This window comes from Anser brachyrhynchus (genome assembly GCF_964034855.1).
Source record: "Anser brachyrhynchus genome assembly, chromosome: 1".
Lineage (NCBI taxonomy): Eukaryota > Metazoa > Chordata > Aves > Anseriformes > Anatidae > Anser > Anser brachyrhynchus.
Genome location: NC_137694.1, coordinates 142,529,022 through 142,549,613, shown reverse-complemented (window position 1 = coordinate 142,549,613; position 20,592 = coordinate 142,529,022). Strand labels below are relative to the sequence as shown.

The window sequence follows — 20,592 nt, the reverse complement described above, 5'->3', positions numbered from 1 at the left end:
TATATACTACTGATTACATCTGATTGGGCAGTAATTGTCCAGCCATTTACTCTTGGAGCACCAGTCCACATGCTATGCTTTCTCACACATTGCTTATTAAATCTTATACTGTTGTTTCACATGTAATCCTAGCATAAACACACGCATGTATACATATGTATGAATGTGTATATATTAAATAAATAAATTAAAGCTAAACAAGGCTGTTTTGCTAAATAATATAATCATCACCAGGTAATTTTAAGGGCCTGCACAGGTGGTAACCTTAGTTTTGGATTCAAAACCAATCAAGATGACCGCAGTTTCTAGTTATAATGTTAGCTCTTGTAACTAGAAGGCAGCTTGGCATACCAGTTAGAAGTTGAGATACCTATTTAAACTGCTGTTTTATTCTAAGCTTCTTTGGCATCCGAAGACTGTGGACTGTTGATACTGGGCAACATCACAGGATTTTACATTCCTCTTTTCATGGTAATGGCTAGCAAAGTTTTATATGAGATTAAATTGGTGATAAAAATCTTTCTTAGATCTTGGAGAAGATTTTTGACAGGAGTTTGAAACCTGCTATGGACCTGAGACAAATTTAGTGTCTCAACAGAAAGATGAAATTGCGCTTTTTTTCTCAAGCTCTAGATTTGAATGACTGAAATGCTTCTCTTTATCTACAAGATACCTTTTGAGATGTTCCAGACCCACAGTAACTATCTGATGTTTCTCATAAGGGAACATCACTGTTAATAGTTGTAAATGTTCTCACCAGTAACATCTAGAGCATGTATTTGTGAGATGAAAAGTAGCAGTAATAATCTTATTTCAGAAGCCTTACAGTAGGCGACTTTGTACCTGGATGATTGACTGAATTAACACTGTATTAATAAGCAAGTTTAGGACAACATTCTCAAATTTTACTTCCGTGGTCTGCTTTGGCCTAAAGACAATGAGGACGAATTCCTTCTGTCCTCCAAGTAAACAACACAGTTCACCGAAGTGTGCTTTTGATTGTACACAACTGCTCCCTGCGTTTGACTGGAAAAAATAGACCTTCTAGACCTTTTCAATGATTTACAGGCTCACCCAAGGACACGAAAAAATTTCCCCAGGTTTCCAGGCCACATGTTCTGCCTTCTTTCAGACTCTACAAAGAAGGCTTTGTCTGTAATACATTACAAAGTTAGCTGAGAGCTATATGATGTTAACATGATTTCCACCTAAATGTGCTGTTCTGAGTTGTCCCTTGACTTTTTGTTCTGGCTGGCCTTCTTAAAATCTAAACTTGTTCTCTGATGTGGTGCTGTGGTTCACAGCACGACTCCTAGGGACTTGTGCCTTCATGACTGAGGAGGTGGCATGCAGGATACGAGGGTAGGGACAAATGAGAGTGGAGTGATAGAAGAATAAACTTGTATTCCTGATACTGCCATGAAAGGCTTTGCATTGTGAGACCCTGTCCATTAGACTTTTTTTTTTCTTTGTGCGTTGTTCTCCTTGTTCCTGTGTTTAACTTAAAACTGCTGCTTCAGATCTGAAAGCAGAAACTGTATTCCTGAAATAATCTTTTTCAGCTGTATTGGTTGAACTTTAACAGATACTGTTACCTTTTTCCGCAGGCTTTGTTTATATCCTTACACTGTTGAAACCACTGGAAAACACTGCTGTATTTCTATTCCTTAGGGCTTTTTCACTGTATAAATCTTCAAAAATATGTCTAAATGCTATTTTAGTGGATGATTTTTTCTAGGTGAATTTTAAGGTCTTGTATATAGGTAATCATATTCATATGTACTTTCACCATTTTTCAAACACAGGTTTACTTTGCCTTTTCTGGAGGTTGTTCAGTTTTGCATTGCTTGTTATTTAAAATACACTGTAAAAATATTCCACCCATATTCTACAAGGGTGGTGAAAGATCAGATAAAATTGTTGAAATGCATAAGCAATTAAATTACTACTTTTTTTTGGGTGGGGGGGTTGTTTCTTGAATAAGTTAAGACTGATTTATAGTAGATAATCATTTAAGAATTAAGATCTGGGCAAGTTGACAGACTAGATAAAGCACATTGTTTAGAAGGAACTGTACAGTTGATGTCTCAATTCTTCACTGTTTTCCCTGCAGCTTCCCATCTTGAATTTATAGTATTTTGATAGTTTTAGTGCCATCTTTGATCTATTTGCGCTTCTCTTCCTAAAACCAACTGTTAATAACAACTGAAATAGAAATTTAATCCGAACAGATGTTTGGTCTGCTGAGGCAATACCCAACAGACTCACAAAGATTGGAAGGGACCTCTGGACATCGTCTAGTCCAAGCCCTCTCCCCTGCTCAAAGCAGGGTCAACTGCAGTAAACCTGTGCATTTTGCAGAGCATTTCAACGTGCATCTTGAAAATTACAGCTTATTAAAAAAGTTAAGCTTGGTAAGTCAAGCTTCCAGAACAAGAAAATCATAGAATCGCAGAATGGTTTGAGCTGGAAGGGACCTTTAAAGACCAGCTAGTTCCAACCCCCATTCCATAGGCAGGGGCATCTTCTACTAGATCACATTGCTCAATTGCACCGCTCAATTGCTTGTACGTGGTATCATGGCATTCCATCATGTTTTACCTGCTTTTTTTTGTGTGTGTGTCTGTGTTTTTTTTCTACTCCACTTGGAGAACCTAATAAAGGAAGTGCTCATTGGCTGGGTGTCAGCGTTGATGCATAGAGTTTAATTTTGTATAGCTGCTGCTATTTTGTAGTGCTTTATTTTGCCTAAGTCCAGTTTTTAGCACTTCTGCTCACTTGTGGTGGAAACGTCATGGAAACTGGGATAAAGTTTAGTGTTGAGTGGCAAACTATGGAAAACTTAAAATTTAAGTGATGTCTCCAGTAAGAGTAGAGAAGCGTTTACAGGAAGAGTGGGACAGAAAATAAAATAGGACAGGAATCCCATGCTTTACAATGGAATGTAGTTGTCTGAAATTCAATTCAATATTTTTGCTTCTTCTAGCTTTACCATGTCTTGTTCATTCTGTGGTTTGATGCAAAACACTTGTGCACTTACTGTGCCTGTGTTTCAACCAAGTTCCAGTCCTGTTTGGACTCACTGTTATTGCTTGTTTAGATTTTATATATGTGGATTAGAGCTGAGTCTCTGTGGTGGTATGGATGCAGTCTGGATGCCTCTAAATGAAATTAAGAGGCGAAATCTGAAATGAAGACAACATTTCTCATAGAGTACATAGCTAAATTGTGAACCTTGTTGCTACTGGATATTGTGAAATACAAGTGAGTAAATAGGTTCCGGAAGGCATTAAGCAAATTCACAGAGAACAGATACAGAAGGAGTTAATGAATCTAATGACATGGATGCCACTCAGGCCTAGCAATTATAAATTGTTAATTACTGAGAACTGGGAGGTGTATGAAAGGAAGGAAGATTTGTTCTGTACATACCCTGTTTATTACTTCTTTTTTTTTCTGAGCATCTGCTACTGGCTAAGATCGCACATAAACTTTAGATGCAGATAGACCTTTGTTCCGTACTGCCATGGTTTTGAGAAGCAGTTCACCTTCTGTATGCTTGCAGGTATTAAATAGATAGGTTTTAACAATATGAAAGAGTTGGTTCTTAAAACTAGAAATCTTTTTCTCTGACAGTTGGTTAGCCATTAATGAGAGCATTCTAACCTCTTGTTTTGTCTGCTAGCTAATGTATTCTACTGCTTTACTATGTGCATCCTCGCTCATAAAATCAATAAAAAAAGATTGGACTTTTGTTCACTGCTGCTCTTGTTCTTTGTGCATTTGTTACGAATAACAGTGTTTGTTCAGACAAACCTTAGAATAATTGCAAATTTGAAATATGGCCTCACATAAAGTAGAGAAGGTACTGTAAGCAACTGTAGAGCAGCATCTTACAAAAACAGGAAATTTGAGAAAGACTCTGACTCTCTGAAACTTTTTTTCCACAATGGACTCCAGGTTTTCTTTTAGAGAGATTCATCAAAGCACTGTGTGTGTCTGTCATCAAAATAGCTGATATATGAGTTAAACCTTAGATGTTGCCAGTTCAGGCTTATGAAACACCATAGATTTCATAAGCTAAAATCTTCTTGTCCTGCTGAAAGTTTAGGTAGGCTCAAGGGGGGATACTGGCGAGGTACATGGAAAAGGGGTCTACTGAGGAATATTAAGTATACAAAATCACACCTGGCTCAGGAAGTGACCGGAACTGAAGGCAGTCAGAGCATGGATGGTAGCAGGAGGAAGTACTACGTGTGCTTGTCCTGTTTGTACTCTTTTCTATGTATCCATTTTTGGCTGTTGCTGCTGGAAGCAAGATGCTGAGTTGGGCGAATCTTTGGTCTTGATCTAGTATGAATGAAAAAAGGAGGATGTCTCACCCCATGTGTTCTTGCTTTGTCTGAGATCAATAATTTCTTATGACTAGGAAGAAAGAATGGGCAGGAAAAATTTTATCTGCTGATATTGAAATAACCACTCGTGTTTACACCTTTCATTAGTCCTCAGAGATCTACTTAACAAGACAAACTTGTTTTTGAAGCTCTGCAATTCATTGATAAGATGCATCTTTTTGGCTGGCGGTGTTAACTCTTTGGCTGTGGACTATCACAATTTGGCATTTAATCTTTAAGGGGATTAGTTCTTTAAATATTAATTTTTGCTGCTTTTTCTCAGGTTCCAAACTCCTAGGGATTATTTCATCTCCAACCTTAAGAGTTTTGTGAAGGAACGTTAATGCCTTCTGATGTAGTACATCATTCATTGTTGTTTTCTTACAGGTTGTGCTGCTTTGATTGGGATCACCAGTGACATTTCCTTTCAATAGTTGCAAATAGCACTGATACCATGAGCCAGGTTCTTCATAGCTGTTCCAAGGTCAAACTGGTATCTACCAGATGATCTTTAGTGGAAGCCTGAAGAACAGTTACACTTTCTTTCATGGATGATTTCCTTTTGATTAATCGGGATTTGTCTTGTCCTCTTTAAGGTTCTTGGAGAAGACAAGGTCTCCTTTATATTATCTGTTGTTCATACTTGTTTTCAGCAGTCTCATGTCCTGTAGGTCGATAAAGAGGACCATAGGTCTTATTTTATCAGGCAGTAAATGCCTTCTTCCTCAAAAATGGAGAATAGATCTTGGTCAATAATAGATTTTTCCATCACTCTTCAGTTACTGGCTGAATTTATTGATAGTGCTTGGAAGATCCTTAGGCTAGAGCAATTCTCTGACTATTCCGGATATCCTGCTATTGCTGCACTATGAAGTCTTCTCTGTAGTTTTAACTCTTCCCTTGGGTATTGCGACAGATTGATCGAATTAATTGGACTCTCTCATATGTATTTCATCAGGTTGTGTGAAATAACTTCCGAGTGCCACCGTCCTGGCACCTGTCCACAGCTGAAGGGTGTTGGCAAAGATCCCATTGAGCATTAGGCTGGGTAATGAGAAGAGGTGGTTGCCTCTGGAGGTTCTGACGTGGAAGGATGGCGCTCAGCCTGCTGACCTGAGGGGAGGAGTTTGGTGTTGAAACCCTGCTTCTGAATCTCAAATGCTGCTGGTAGATAAAAACACCCTTATTTAGAAATAATGGCAGGATATCAAGTTTTTAATGCATTTGCTCGCATAAAAAATGGCATCAGCAAGGTTACTACTAAACCAGCAGCAGCATTTGCCTTCTGTTTTGTGTAGCTAGACCAGGCAATCTTGACTTGGTTTGACAGTAGCACAGGTTACAATATGAAATTGAAAGTCTACAGGCTACATCACTTTAACGTGAAGCTATTGTGATTGCTGTTCTGACTGGGAAATTGCCAACCTTGTGTGTTGAGTGTGTGACACACACACACAAAAATAGTTGGAAGTACGGAAAAAACTCTTATTCCAGACTTTCTAATCTTTCTGGATGTGGTCCATCCTGTATTAAGGACATCAGGTTTTAAAAGCACTGTAAACCAGGACAAAGCTATGTTCATTTTAAGGAGAGTTACAGTGAAGCATGGGCTTGTTACTAATTATATGCTTCCAATTACAATAAAATTCTGCTTTTATTTTAATGTCTGGAATACTGTGTAGAGACTAGCTGTGCTTTTGGTGTCTATTCATTTAAAAACAAAATGAAAAACCCCACAACTTGTTTTCCTACGTAATTACATTATGGACAGTTTAACAAGTATTTAACTTATTAATCCTAGACTAAGTAATTGGCGTTTGGAATGTCAACTAGAAATTCAGATTGTTTCTTTTTCCTGTGTTGACTAAACAATTTTTAATGTTTAAAAGTAAAAAAAAAAAAAAAAAAAAAGGAAATGTTTCAGTAAAAGATAGAAATATTATTGAATTATCTTTACATAGTGATTTGCAGCTATTAAATCACAACAGAAGTTGTTGTCTTAGACTCCATTCTTGTAAAGAACTGTGCCTGAACAATCCATATGTGTAATTAAAGACTTAGTGATATGTGAAGGTCCATATGGGTCTGTGAGTCTGCTTGGGTGGAACTCATTGTGGGACAAGTTTTAAATTGCTAACACCTTAACTGCTTATTAGGATTTCTATCCTGTGAAGCACTAGGAATAGTGCGTACAAAGGAAATATTTATGGAAAAGAAAGCATGAGAAATGCTTTCAACTCACTTCTTCATATAGTGTTTGCAACCTGCTTTTGGAAGAAACCCACTGCTATCCTTTTTGAAAATGTGCGTGTCACTGGCATTATGTTGGATTTTATATAAGTAAATCTTTAAAAATAGGAATGGTGATTTCTAAGATCAAAGAGTAAGAACCTTTATCAAACAAGATTAGTGGTTCTATAGAAATGCTTGGGAAGGACTTATTCTCGGTGTGTATAATCCTTTAATGATAATCTGCATTACAAATTCATCAGAAAGATAGTATGAACTGTTCCTTTGTTTCCAGCATTTCAAAGGCAGCTGTTTCTGCAGAATCCTCTTGAGCTACCAGAATCTATATTGATTTACAGACTGTAACTTTTCTTTTTAAAACTGATAAATAATATGTCAAATTATTAGGTTAGTAATACAGCAGAGACTAGTTTTTCTTAGTCTAGTTTGTGAATTCAAAACCTCTCCTTTCCTGCATGCATAAGACCAAGCTAGTAGGCTGCATAAGAGGCCTGTTCTGGCAAGTTAGGTGATCTATACTCTTCCTGAATGTCAGAATTAATTTTTTAACCGACAAGTAATTTTTTTAGAATATTTGCATCTTAAGAACCAGGTGATTTATCAAATTAATAGTCCCTCAAGTTTAGTCTCTGCAAAAAAGCAACCCTTGTTAGGAAAACAGCATGTTCATTGTTGTCTGAGGTTGGGGTATCCATGCTTTAAGTGCAAAGTTTAGGAGATGTATTTATGAAAGAGGTGTCTGTTTATTGCCCTGTTCTTCAGAAGTCTTTCCTTGATAATATTTTTGTATAATGTAATATTGTTAACAATATGTTCTTCCTACACAAACACTGGGTGAGCATTTTGTCATTAAGACTATGAACTGCAAGAAAATGCCAGTTTTGAATTAGGACTGTCTATTAAAAGCAGATATAAAGCAAATGTTATTTCCCTGTGTTTACATAAAAGAATCATTTTTTCTTCTGTTAGTCAAAGGACACAGTTACCTGAGTGATGTGTTCCTATATTACTCAAATATCTTACACGCTGAAATTGATTTTCAAGTACCTCACCAATTGTTACTGGGTTCTTTTAAAGAGTAGCTGCAAAACGGTTAAGTATTTTATTTGATAGTGTGTTTTTGTTTTTCAGACTGATCTTGATTATGTTAACAATGTTGTTGCAAGCCTGGAAAAAGAGTAAGTTGTAGTTCTAAATAACATTGTGATAAGTAATAAAAAGTATTATGGAAATAGAAGTTCATACATTTTTGTATTTTGGGGAATTTGTACTTTCGAGCCAAAAGGTATTAGATAATAAATTAAGGGCAATGATTCAGTCAGTTAAGTTGTAAAATAATAAATGGAATTAAGTTGATTCTGTGCACCATAAATAGATATAATTGCCTTTAAAATAAATGGGAATTTGTGACATCTCTGTTACTGTCTTGTATTCCATACATTCCAAGAGAACTGTAGGGGGGAAAAAAAAAGCAAGCAGTGTTTAGAATCTAGTTAGAATTCCAATTATTGGTCAAGAAACTAAGAGGCTATGCTTTTCTGAAAAAGCTATTAGGGAAAACAATATCTTCTTATATAGTAATTTTACTTCACATCCCTTATTTGAGTAAGTCCTTGCTATAACCAGGCATAGTAACTATACCAACAGAAAGCTAGCAGGAAGTCTACAGAACTCAAAATATCTCATGACTTTATGATGATTCTATTGGCAGATTTTCTACAGAGATCAATTCTGGCTTGGTGGAAGTAATAGCCCCTCCTGCATCTTACTATCCTGACTTGTCAAACTTGAAAGAGACATTTGGAGACTCAAAAGAGAGAGTGAGGTTAGTTTATTCCTCCAAATCCTTTCCCATCTCCTCCCACATTCACACTTTTCTTGTTTATAAAATGACAAGTGGGATGTGAATTCTTTAAATGTTTTCTTACTGTAATTCTTGAAAGTGTGGGGAAGTTAAATGAGCACTGAGTCCTTTTCAGTCTTATCTGCATGCTGTTCTGTGCGTGATCAGAGCCTAATGCTGAGCTTGGTTGAACTCATTTAGTGTTAGATTCTGGGAGGTGAACAGAGACTTTTGTTGCTGTTTTTTTGTTTACTGTTTTTCTTTCTGAAATATGGTGTAAAACCGAGTAATTCCTGCTGAATTACTATTTAAAATGCACATGTGTTTGTAGTGAAATGCCAGGTAGTTTTCACAAAATTGGAATCAAAATAAACCAATTTTTTGTCTGTATTAAAACATAAGGTGAAAGCTTTGTTCCTTTTTTTCAGACAGAGGATTTCCTGAGGGAACGATGCCAAAAGCAGTTGTCCTAACATTTCACCAATATGCGTCATTTTTCATAGTGAGATTTACTTTGAATTACCAGTGTGTATTGAAATAACTTTTTTATTATCCTTAAGTTTTTAATTGAATTTCAGATGGAGAACAAAGCAAAACTTGGATTACTGTTTTCTCATGATGTACGCCCAGAAGAAGGGAGTTTATTACATTCAGGTAAATTTCTGTTCTTTCTTTTCAAATGAGTCTGCATAAATTTTCAAATGAGTCTCCAGAAATCCTGCTGTTGGGTACACCAGAAGGACCTACATAGAGCAGAGATAACATGGTTCTATTCTTGGAGGGCACTGAGTATGGGCGTAATGGTGTCTGAGGAAGTAATCTGTGGAGGACACTGTCTCTGAAGTAGAAAGCTATTTGTCATACATGATTGATTTTATCTTAAGAAGCTTAGCAAAAAAGGTGAAGGAATGTAGACAGCTTAACTACTGTTTTCTCCCTTGTCCCCCAACTGAGGTACAACTGAGTCTCCTAGGCAGAAAACACCAGCATAGTTTTAAGTGGAAATTAAGCTAAAATCTGTTCTTCTTTCTCTTGAAAGCAGGTGCAGTGTAACTTTAATATAACTCTGTGGTGTATAGATATATTTTGAATGTGTTGCTAGACTTGTTTTCTTTTTTGTTTCATTTTTTAAAAGAGGTTTTCAAGAACACAGTTAAGCAATTAATCTTAAGTTTAATCTAGTTCAGAATCGTTCCTGTCATGCCTTCCTGCTTTGAAGTAGAAGCCTTACCTATAGGTATGGCAGATCTAGTGGGTAGCTGTGCTTATGATCTTTATTTAGATTTTGGGACTGTATCCTCTGGGTGTAACGCCCCACTCATCTAGTTTTTACAAAGCAAGCTATGCTGTCTGCTCTTTGAAAGCTGTTGGAGACTGATTTTTCCTGGAAGCTGTGCAGCCAGTGATATATTGACAGCCTGTTTGAAACTAGGCAGTCACACAAATGTTAGTGCCAGCACAAGGGGGAGAGCATGAATGTTCTAGGAGATAGGACAGGAGGAGCAGCATCCTTAAAGCAGCAGCCTTCACTTAGTGTGAATTAAAAGGATTGTAGCACAGCATCCTGGGAATTGCACTGTCTGGACTAGATTGGACTACGCACCTGTTCTTCTCTTTGGCAACTGATGTAGAAAATGGAGAAATGAATCCTGGCTCTGTAGATAACGTGTCTCTTAGCTTCTAAGAGGAGAAATTATTTTAGTACTAGTAGGGAAGTGAGTAAACTGAGTCACATTTTTGTACAAATAGTACAGAAGTTCTAGTTTTTCTCCACATAATGTCCTGATGATGTCACTTAGTCCAAAATTATTTCATGGATGATTCTTCTTTGAAGAAAGAAGCTAGAAAAGCAATGTGATTTTACTACCTAGTTTACATCTCCATTATGTTGAGATATATTCATGGATTCTTATTACAGTAAAATTCTGGATTAATTCTCCACAAACAGACAAACTGTGATCCCTATAATAGTTATTTTTGTCTGTAGAGTCTAGGCTTTATAGCAGTGCTTGCACTAGAAATACGTGGATATGGGTTAGCAATATATTATAAATCAATATTTCCTACTAGTACTTTTCCTATTGCTTTGGTGTTATTTTATTTATAGTGATATCATTGCTACCTTCCTCTAGCTTGAAGACGACATCGTTGTCAAGCAGAATTATTTCAGCACAATAAAAAATTTTGCGCTTCAGCTTGCTTCTGAAGATTGGATGATTCTAGAATTTTCTCAGCTGGGTTTCATTGGTAAGAAAAAGTTCGTTTCAATAGTTTGAAAGAACACATTCATCCTTAGATGCTGTGATTAATAGACTTCAAAGCTATCTTCTTTGTACTGGAAATAGACCAAGAATTAGAAATTCATTGGCTTTTTTAGGAACTCTGTGGTTTAACTCATGTTTGCTTTTGTTAGGTTTTTCATCTATTTTTGTATAGCAGTTAAATTCAAACTGTTGGAAATGGAGACATTTTTATAACCAAAAGTTGGTTTATTTATAAAAATATTAACAGTTCAACTGCAAGGAATTACTTATTTTAAATTTGACTGCAGTTAAAATAGAAATATCATTAAAACAAAATGACTGTGAAGTAAAAGGAAAGAAGCATAAAAACTAACTCCACCTAAAACAGTCTCACTGGTGTTTATGACAAGAGTTCCCAAAAGAACCAACAGACATCAGTTTGTCTTGGTTGCTGAGCCTGTTCTATCTTCGTCATTCTGCTCCATCCAGAAGTTAGGACAGTCCTCTCCTTAGAGTTAGGTAGAGTCTGCCTGTCATTTGCAGTCAACTACAGTGAGAGAAGCTAACGTAGCATCTGGGGCTGTCATGCATTGACTACCAGGGGACTGATGAAATTACTTTATGAGTATTTGTTCTGTCTTACACTCACACGTTTTTACAGAGAGATACTAGTCTTAACAGAAAAACAATGAAAGAAGTTTTGAAGGGATTTTACACATTGAAAAGGTATTTTGTTATTGCAGTGATGTGTCATGAACTAATAAAAAGCACCAAGGTGGAGATACGTGAGGAAAAATTAAACTAAATCAGGCTGGGGAGATTCCTGTACTATCCTTTTTAGAGCTCAGCATCAGATGTGTTGCTGAGGCAATAGTTTCCTGATACTCAGCATTTCAGAGACTGATAGATTTGAAAGGAAACCAGCAGTCATCTCCTAAAATACTGCTAGGTTACAAAATTGTGCTTTGTAAGTTTGCCTGCCAGTCTCATCTGTGATGAAGAGCAAGAGAGGAAATGGGCAGAGGGAGGTCTCCTAATCTCCTTTCCGGCTACCCACATAACCAGTCTGCTTGGTTGCCTTGGGCTACCAGCAGAGAACGATTTCAGCTGCAACATATGTAACTGGTATCTTTGCCTCAGAGTTGAAGGGAGAAACAGGAAATGGAGCTGCCTAGCATGGAGAAAAAAGTATTTAAATAATTTACTGGAGCTTTTGCCTTAAATAGACTTGTCTCTTGCTAGGGGGCCAATTTGCAACTCTTGGCTCTTTGTGGTTCTTGTGGCTGGAGAAATTGCTTGAATAATGGCATCTGATTAAACTTTATTTCTACTTTTTTTAATTGTGGACTTAGATGGGGTTAGAGTTTTAACTCCTGTCCTAATTGCACTTTGAATGTAAATTCTGTGTGAAGTTTCTAGGCTGTAGAAGCAGCTTACCTCCATTCTGCATTTGCTTAATTAGCGCAGTACAGATGGAATAGTAGAGTGCGACACTTGCAACTTGCATTTTCATAATACTGAGATATCAAAATGGGCATAAAACCAACAGTTTAGGGCAAGCACTGTCTAGCGCCTGCAAATATATTTCAGAAAGCTTATTTTCGTATTTTGCCTTTCACATCCCTATGTTCTTAGTCCTGCTATAGAGGGGACAGAGTCTAAGCCAGAAGGGTTAGTTAGATGGTTCTCTTTAATACTGAGATTTGGCTTAATCATATGCAAAGCTGTATAAAAATATTTGAAAATTTGTTGTTGTTCCTGCATTGTCTACATGCTGATTGTTTGCAGTGTAGGCTCTAAAGATAATTGTAATTACATGTATTTGTTATCTCCTTTGGCTGGGCATCCCTGTTATGGTCCTTGTATCATATTTGCTTGCCTGGTATCTAATTAGATACTATCAGTAGATTTTCAGATGCATTTAGCTACAGTTGCACATCTTAATGTTGTTTTTTACCCAGAAAATTATTTTTTTTCCCACTGAATTTATCTACTTATCCTGTTTTTAAGTTTTGAGAGAAGAATTAGCATTCATGAAAGGGATTAATAGTTCTGGCTTGGAGACACATTGGTGTACTGTAACTATATCCTGCATAGAAGTTTTATGCAAGTAATATAGATTTGTCTTGTCTCTAGTATTGCTTTATGGATCTTGATGCAGACTGATAGTATGATAATTTGGTAATGCAGATAGCTAGGGAGAAGAGCAAGAGTAGTTGCTTGCAATTTGGGATGATTTTTACGTGCAGATATCTGAGAGAGAAAGCAGAGTGCTGAATTGCTAGTGATTCAGAAGTAGTAACTTGAAAAGAGGTATGACTGATTCATCATAAGCTATTGCAAGCCTTGATCAGCTTGCAAATTCTGCTAGGAAAGTGATTTTTGTCATGGTGTATTTCTGAACTGAAAATCTAGCTTACGCAAGTAGTACATGAGGAAGTGGCAAATGCAACTGTTTAGGCTGACAGCAGAATTACAGAATTCTGTCACCTCTGCCATAGAGCAGAAGTTGCTTTCTTTGATTTTTAAAATTTTTTTTATATTTTATTTTTTGATACTGAAAGCATAACCCTAAGTGCTGTCAAGGGTCTAATAAATAATGTGTGAGATGTATGCTGTTTCCCTGAGAAGCTCTGTGGAAGGAGGTGTATCTTTTGAATTCTGGGCTGTGCTGCAGTCCCTGGCATAACACAGTAAAGTCCTGCCAGACTTTTATGAGAAACACCGATTTGTCTTCCAGCTGCTTGTGAGCTGAAGTGCTTTCCTGGGGATCTGCAATACCTTGTCCTGTTGCTATAATGTCAACTGTCAATTTTTTAATGGAGCAGTCAGAGATAAGCCTCTTGGTTGAATTTTGCAGTTCCTCTGGCTCTTGTTTTATCCTGATGTTTTAAGGCCTGTTCTGATTTTTTTAAGTTGTTCTGATTACAGTTTTGCTCAAGTTGTTCACATAAGTGGAAGTTTGGGAAAGAATAGATCAAGTCAAATATCTGAGATATAAATAATTCTAAAGCCATTCTGGTTCTAAGGTCAGTAATTTGCATATCATAAACAGGGAAAACATTGAAAGGCTTGAACCTTAGAAAATATGTGCTCACAGGTATAAAGTTATTGTTGTAGACTGAATACATGCATCATAGTGCTTATACAGAAGAATGCAAATGAATCTTTGCAGTCCAGAGAACTGTAGAAAAAGTTATTTTTTTTATTTTTTTTATTTTGCATGTGTCTTAAACTTGCCAACAGAATGCTGTGAGAAGGTCAGAACAGTTCACTAGGGATAGCATTTAAATGCACTGAAAATGAGATGGAAGCCTTGGAAGGGCACAATAAATAGCAAAAAAAATGTTCCACAGTATTTTTTTCAGCCCTAGCACTCACTTTTGTCTATGTAAATAAAACAAAAGTGAGAAAAGAAGAGAGAGTTTCTTCCACATCTTGTAAACCTCTAGGGATTTATGGAGCATCATCTTACCTTTGAGTCTAATTCTTTTGTGTTTTGAAGTTTCCTTGCAAGAGTAGCTTGTGTGCACCCAGAATCTGAAACCTCTGAAGTTTTGTCAGCAGTATCTCCCTGATGCCTGTCTGTTCCCAGGCACTTTAACAAGTGCATGAACGTGGTGCAAGGCTAGCCATTGCTTCAATTCTTTCATTTCCTCTTTGGTTTGAGGCAGTACATGTAGACTCTTATTTTTGCTTAGGTCTCTGGCTTAATGATTTTTGACTGCATGTTAGGGATGGCCAATGGGCAACCTGCAGGCTGGATTTGGACGGCATCTGAATGACTTGATGGCTCACAGCCCTGTGGGAGGTCACAGGACTGTGGGGCTCAGGCAAATGCTGCTGCTTGTTCTCAGGCCCTGGCTATGCCCCAGGGGAGCCAGGCTGCTGCCGACACCCTCACTAAAGAGAGGTTAGGCAAGGGCTTGGCTGGTTGGGATTCAGAGGGGCTGGGCTGATGGATGTACTGGGCTGCTTACATCGCAAAGAATAGCTGTGGATGGTCAGGGGTCCAGAGCTTTGAAGAACTGTTTTGCTGCAGGCTCCCCTGCAGAGGCCTGTTCTTGGGCTGCTGTGGGAAGGGTGTTCTGGGGCAGCGATCCATGGTAGTGTGCAGCTGACAGAAATGAGTGATGGGTGGATGTTGTGTCGTACTGAAGGGCAAGGAACTGGGGGAAAGCTGTGCCAAGCTGTGTGTGAAAAGTGGTGACAGCATTTCAGCAAGCAGCGTGTATGTGTCTGTCCTTGGTTAGAGGCAGCGTTAGTCAAGGTAGGTGTCTCAGGCTTGAGGAGCAGGGTGTTGCCTGTCAGTCTTTGCTCCAGTGCTCATTGTGAACTACCATGGGAAGGCTTTGCCTGCGCTATTGAACCCTTCCACAAGCTGGGGAGTGTAACACAGAGAGGCCAGCTGGATCTGAAGGTCCTGGTGCAGGAGGTACAGCCAGCTGATGCTTACCTAGCATCTTTTGACTAGTTGCAGTTGAACGTATCAGGCTGTGGTTTTTTGTTTGGTTTGTTGTTTTGTTTTGTTTTATTTCCCTGGTCTGTTCTGTAACATCACCATATTACCTGGAGTCTTCCCTGAGTCAGGGATGACTGTTACGTTGACAGTAGCATGCCAATGCCAGCTTAGAGGAGAGTGCCTCTGGACCTATGCCAGTTTGCCATATGGAAGTAAATACATATATGTATATAGTTAATATATCCTGTTTCTCTTTTAGATGAAATTAGGATAATTTAAATTAGGGAGAAAGAGTATGTTCCTACTCTTACCTTCAGTCTTGTTCTCTGCTTATTTAGTTGTAGGTAAGGATCCTTTACCTTAACATTCAGGTTTTAAGTGGCATGTTCTGTGAGTGTCTTTTCACCACAGATGACAACTGAAGACTACAATCTTTGTACTCTTCAGAAGATGAGGTAATCAAAGGAAGATGTGGTGCTATGCTGTGTCCTTGAGTAGAGAAAGAAAAGGATTCCAGAGCATCTTGAGTACATATAGCTCCTGGAGGAGGATAAACTGTTTCTTCAGTCAGTCAGCTTCCACTGGGATTGGAACAATAGTGTGAGGATGTTTTTGTCTTCCGGTCGTGTGGTATTGTGCATCTCTGTCACCACATGGAAAGGTCCATTTCCTGTGGAAGCAGGTGTGACTGACAGACTGCCTCGACAGGTGTCATCCAGATGGTTTCAGTCCCACAAACACTTGATGAGCCCCTCCATTTTTCAGCTGATCTTTGATTAGGGTTTCTTGTATTTTTCCCTTCTCCTGTGCTGTGTTGTTGAAAGCAGTAGGCAGAGATGAATCATCAGGAAAATTGGGAGCCCGTTTAGCTGGAAGTGTGACAAGCTGAATGAGCTGTTATTCCACATGAATATTTTACACAATATTGTACAAATCATTTGATTGTTTCCTACACAATTTTAAATATTTACTTCTACAAATAATGTTAAACAATATGACAACAATAAAAGTATGCAAATAGTAACAATATACTAATAAAAACCATGACATCGTTCTTATGTCTTTAAACAAGAAAGCTCTGCAGTAATCCTTTGTTTAGTGGGAGTTGTCCCTTGTTTAGTGGAGCCTCAACTTAGTCACACACAGTATTTTCAAGTGGAGATGTCTATTTGAGGACCTCATTGCAGCAGGCACTAACAAGTAGTGTCAATGTTTTTGCAGTAAAAAAAGCAAAATTTAAGGTTTGTGTAAGGGACAACTTCCTGATTTAGCAATGTCAGGTCAGTTAATGTATGTTACCACACTTCCTTCTCCACCCAGCTGCATGAATGGTCTCCTTTATGATCATAACATCATTCCAAAGGATGAAATAATTGGGGCTTATGTCAGATGCTGCTTCCATATTGTACTGTGTCATGATATAGTGGTTTTTTTTATTTTTATTATTTTTGAAAAAGATCTAAAATTAGTGGTTGGTGGTCCACCTCTGCTTTTTGTACCTTCAAAAGCTGAACTTGTGTGACTGGACAGATAACACTTGCAACAGCTCCATGTCTCAGATGCTTGAAATTTACAACATGGAGAATAATAGACACACATCCATAACATTTCTTCCTCTATTTTTGCAGACTGAAAATATCTGTTCTTAACAAGACTGTGTTGTAGTACACGCTGAATATTTTAGTGGCATCCAGATACATTGCAATGAGTTCTTGTTTGAATAGTTGTTCTGTTTTATTTAGCTTTGCATAGCTGACAGCTATGGAAGCAAGGACAGCCTGGGAGCAATACAGAGAAATTGTCCGAGCAGCAAGGGATCAGGTTAGGAAAGCTAAAGCCCTGATATAATTAAATCTGGCTATGGACATCAAGGGCAACAAGACTTCCGTAAGTACATCAGTGATAAAACAAAGATTAGGGAAAATCTGTGCCCTCTCCAGAAGGAAATGAGAGACCTGGTTACCTGGGATATGGAAAAGGCTGAGGTACTCAACAACCTTTCATCCTCAGTCTTCATTGACAAGTGCTCTAGCCACACCACCCAAGTTACAGAAGGCAAAGGTAAGGACTGGGAGAATGTAGGATTGTCTCCTACCTGCTGTAGGAGACAACTGGGTCTGAGACCATCTAAGGAACCTGAAGGTGCACAAATCCATGGGCCCTGAGGAAACCGGTGGATGAAGTTGCCAAGCCACTGTCCATCATATTTGAGAAATCATGGCAGTCTGGTGAAGTTCCCACTGACTGGAAGAGGGGAAACAACCCCCATTTTTAAAGAGGGAAAAAAGAAAGACCTGAGGAACTACAAGCTAGTCAGTCTCAACTCTGTGCCTGGCAAGATCATGCAGCAGATCCTCCTAGCGTCTATGCTAAGGCACATGGAAAATAAGGAGGTGATTGGTGACAGCCAACATGGCTTCACTAAAGGCAAGTCGTGCCTGAGAACTTTGGCCTTCTACAATGGGTTTACAATATTATTGGATAAGTGAAGAGCAACTGACATCATCTACTGGACTTGGGCAAAACATTTGTCCCCCATGATATCCTTGTCTCTAAATTGGAGAGACATGGATTTGACAGATGGACCACTGAGTGGATAATGAATTGGCTGGATGATCACATTCAAGGAATTGTAGTCAATGGTTCAATGTCCAGGTGGAGACCAGTTGATAAGTGGTGTTCCTCAGGGGCTGGTATTGGAACCAGCGCTATTTGACATCCTTATTGGTGATGTGGACAGTGGGATTGAGTGCACCCTCAGCAAGTTTGCTGATGACACCAAGCTGTGTGGTGCAGTCAACACGCTGGAGGGAAGGGATGCCATCCAGAGGGACTTGGACAGGCTTGAGAAGTGGGCACCTGCAAACCTTGTCCAGTTCAACAAGGCTAAGTGCAAGGTCCTGCACCTGGATCACAGCAATCCCGAGCATAAATACAGGCCAAGCAGAGAATAAATTGAGAGCAGCCCTGAGGAGAAGGACTTGGGAGTACTGGGGGATAAAAAAAATCGACATGAGCTAGCAATGTGCACTTGCAGCCCAGAAAGCTAACCATGAGGGAGATGATTCTCCCCCTTTGCTCTCCTCTCAGACCTGACCTGGAGTGCTGTGTTCAGCTCTGAGGGCCCCCAGCATAACCAGGACATGGAACAATTAAGAGCAGGTCCAGAGGAGGGCCATGAGGATAATGAGGGCCTGGAGCACCTCTCCTGTGAAGACAGGCTGAGTGAGTTGGGGTTGTTCAGCCAGGAGAAGAGAAGCCTCTGGGGAGACCTTAAAGGGGCCTAAAAGTACCTAAAGGGGGCCTACAGGAAAGCTGGGGAGGGACTCTTTGTCAGGGAGTGTGGCTACAGGACAAAAGGTAATGGATTTAAACTAAAAGAGGGTAGATTTTGACTAGATATTCAGAAGAAATTTTTCACTCAGAGGGTGGTGAGGCTCTGGAACAGGTTGCCCAGAGAAGCTGTGGGTGCCCCATCCCTAGAGGTGTTCAAGCCCAGGCTGGATGGGGTTTTGAGCGACCTGGTCTGGTGGGAGGTGTCTCTTGCCCATGGTGGATGGGTTGGAACTACATGATCTTTATGGTCCCTTCCAACTCAAACCATTCTGTGATTCTCTGAAAAATATAGAGTTTTTAATAACATTGAGATTTCAAGTTGTTCATCACTAACATACCTTGTGATGGTACATACTTATCCATTATCTCAGTGATTTCAAAATACAATGTTATCTTTAATCTAAAGTAACTCCAGTTATTTTTAATGTCATTGCAGGTAAAATGTTCCAGTCTCCAGATATCACTCTTATTGTAGAGTTCATATTTATGTTTTATAAGGAGAAACCGATTGATTGGCTTCTGGACCATATCCTCTGGGTGAAAGTATGCAACCCTGAGAAAGATGCTGTAAGTTTGATTTATTAAGAAGCTTCTGAAATGTTCTCATGTTAGTGAACAAGTTGAGTTTGGTGAATTGAAGGCTAGCATACTGTGTATCCTGAAAGAATCTCTCTTCCTACCACAATTTTAATCTCAAATAAACCTTCAGAGACAGTTTTCAGAAGCATTATAATTGTTGTTTCAGATTTCAGAGATGGATGCGGTAGCTGGTGAAAGAAAAAGTCTGGTTAGTTTCTGTATGTAACGCTCCTAAAATAAATTCATTCTTGTAACCCCTGCTGAGGCTCTGCAGAATACTACTACTTGGATAACAGTCATAGAGAAAGTTCCAAATGGCGATAAAATAGAATTTTTGTCCTTCATTCCTCAAGTAGTAGCTCCCTTGCTGAAAGACTGAATAAACGAGTTCTGTGCAAGAAGGAAGAGATGTAAATTTCTCCTTTATTAACTAGTATTATATTTGCACAGCAGTCTTGCTCGATTTCTGGAACAAAACCAGGAAGAATTCAGTAAATAAGCCTACGTTCTTGTTGAGTCTTTTTGGTTCATGTAACATCACATACTTTCAGTAAAAACTCAGCAACCTTTTGTTGAATTTACTAATGTGTTTTTTATCCCTCCCCTCTTTATTTCAGAAACATTGTGACCGACAGAAATCAAACCTACGAATACGTTTCAGGCCTTCTCTTTTCCAGCACGTTGGCCTCCATTCCTCCCTGGCAGGGAAGATCCAGAAACTTACAGTTAGTAGCTAAACTTTTCCTTCTTTCCTAGAACAGGCTGATTCAATGAACAATTTTTTTTAGCCTTTGAGAAAGCAGGCATTTTCTTGGTTAGCATTTTGAATTGTGTTATAGCAGTTGGAATGAAATCTGATTTAAACTGGTTGCTATCAAGTATAAGAACTACCAATCTTAGCTTATTTTTGTGGATATCTGTTACTGAATATTTTTATTTTTTACTTGATGGCATGTTCATCTTATTACTTAGATTACAAGATCTGATATATTCAAAAATGAGTAATGCATTTATTTTCCCATTTTTTCCAAGTGTTTATTTTAAGTGTAACTACTTGAGAAAAACAGTAAAAAAAAAAAAAAAAATCTGACCAGCATAATGTTTGTCTTTCAATTAGGATAAAGACTTCCTGAAACCATTGCTGCATAAAATCCACGTGAATCCACCTGCAGAGGTTTCCACATCTTTAAAAGTCTACCAAGGGCATACACTAGAAAAAACCTACGTAGGGGAAGATTTTTTCTGGGCTGTCACACCGGTTGCTGGAGACTATATTCTATTTAAATTTGACAAGCCTGTCAATGTAGAAAGGTTAGTAGTTATTTGCCTTTGGTCTCATATCTAAAGCTGCTTGCTTGCCAAGAATGCTTGAAGGTAGAATTTGAGGCTGTCATAATACACTAAAGTGAAATCATCTGGGGTATTTGAAGTCTAGCTGAAACTGTGATCATCAGAGTCTTTTCCTCCAATTCTCTTGCTGCTTTA

At 38.4% G+C, this 20,592-nt stretch overlaps 1 protein-coding gene across 2 annotated transcripts in view; it reads left to right on the top strand.

Moving 5' to 3' along the window:
* Positions 1-20,592, top strand: part of MGAT4A (alpha-1,3-mannosyl-glycoprotein 4-beta-N-acetylglucosaminyltransferase A) — a 76,369-nt gene that overhangs the window by 36,039 nt on the left and 19,738 nt on the right. For both annotated transcript variants that reach the window (XM_080575506.1, XM_080575507.1), the window contains exons 6-12: positions 7,776-7,822; positions 8,356-8,469; positions 9,066-9,141; positions 10,620-10,734; positions 18,965-19,095; positions 19,725-19,832; positions 20,225-20,418. In XM_080575506.1, the coding sequence (XP_080431632.1) occupies positions 7,776-7,822; positions 8,356-8,469; positions 9,066-9,141; positions 10,620-10,734; positions 18,965-19,095; positions 19,725-19,832; positions 20,225-20,418 (785 nt within the window). The remainder of the gene's footprint in view (positions 1-7,775; positions 7,823-8,355; positions 8,470-9,065; positions 9,142-10,619; positions 10,735-18,964; positions 19,096-19,724; positions 19,833-20,224; positions 20,419-20,592) is intronic.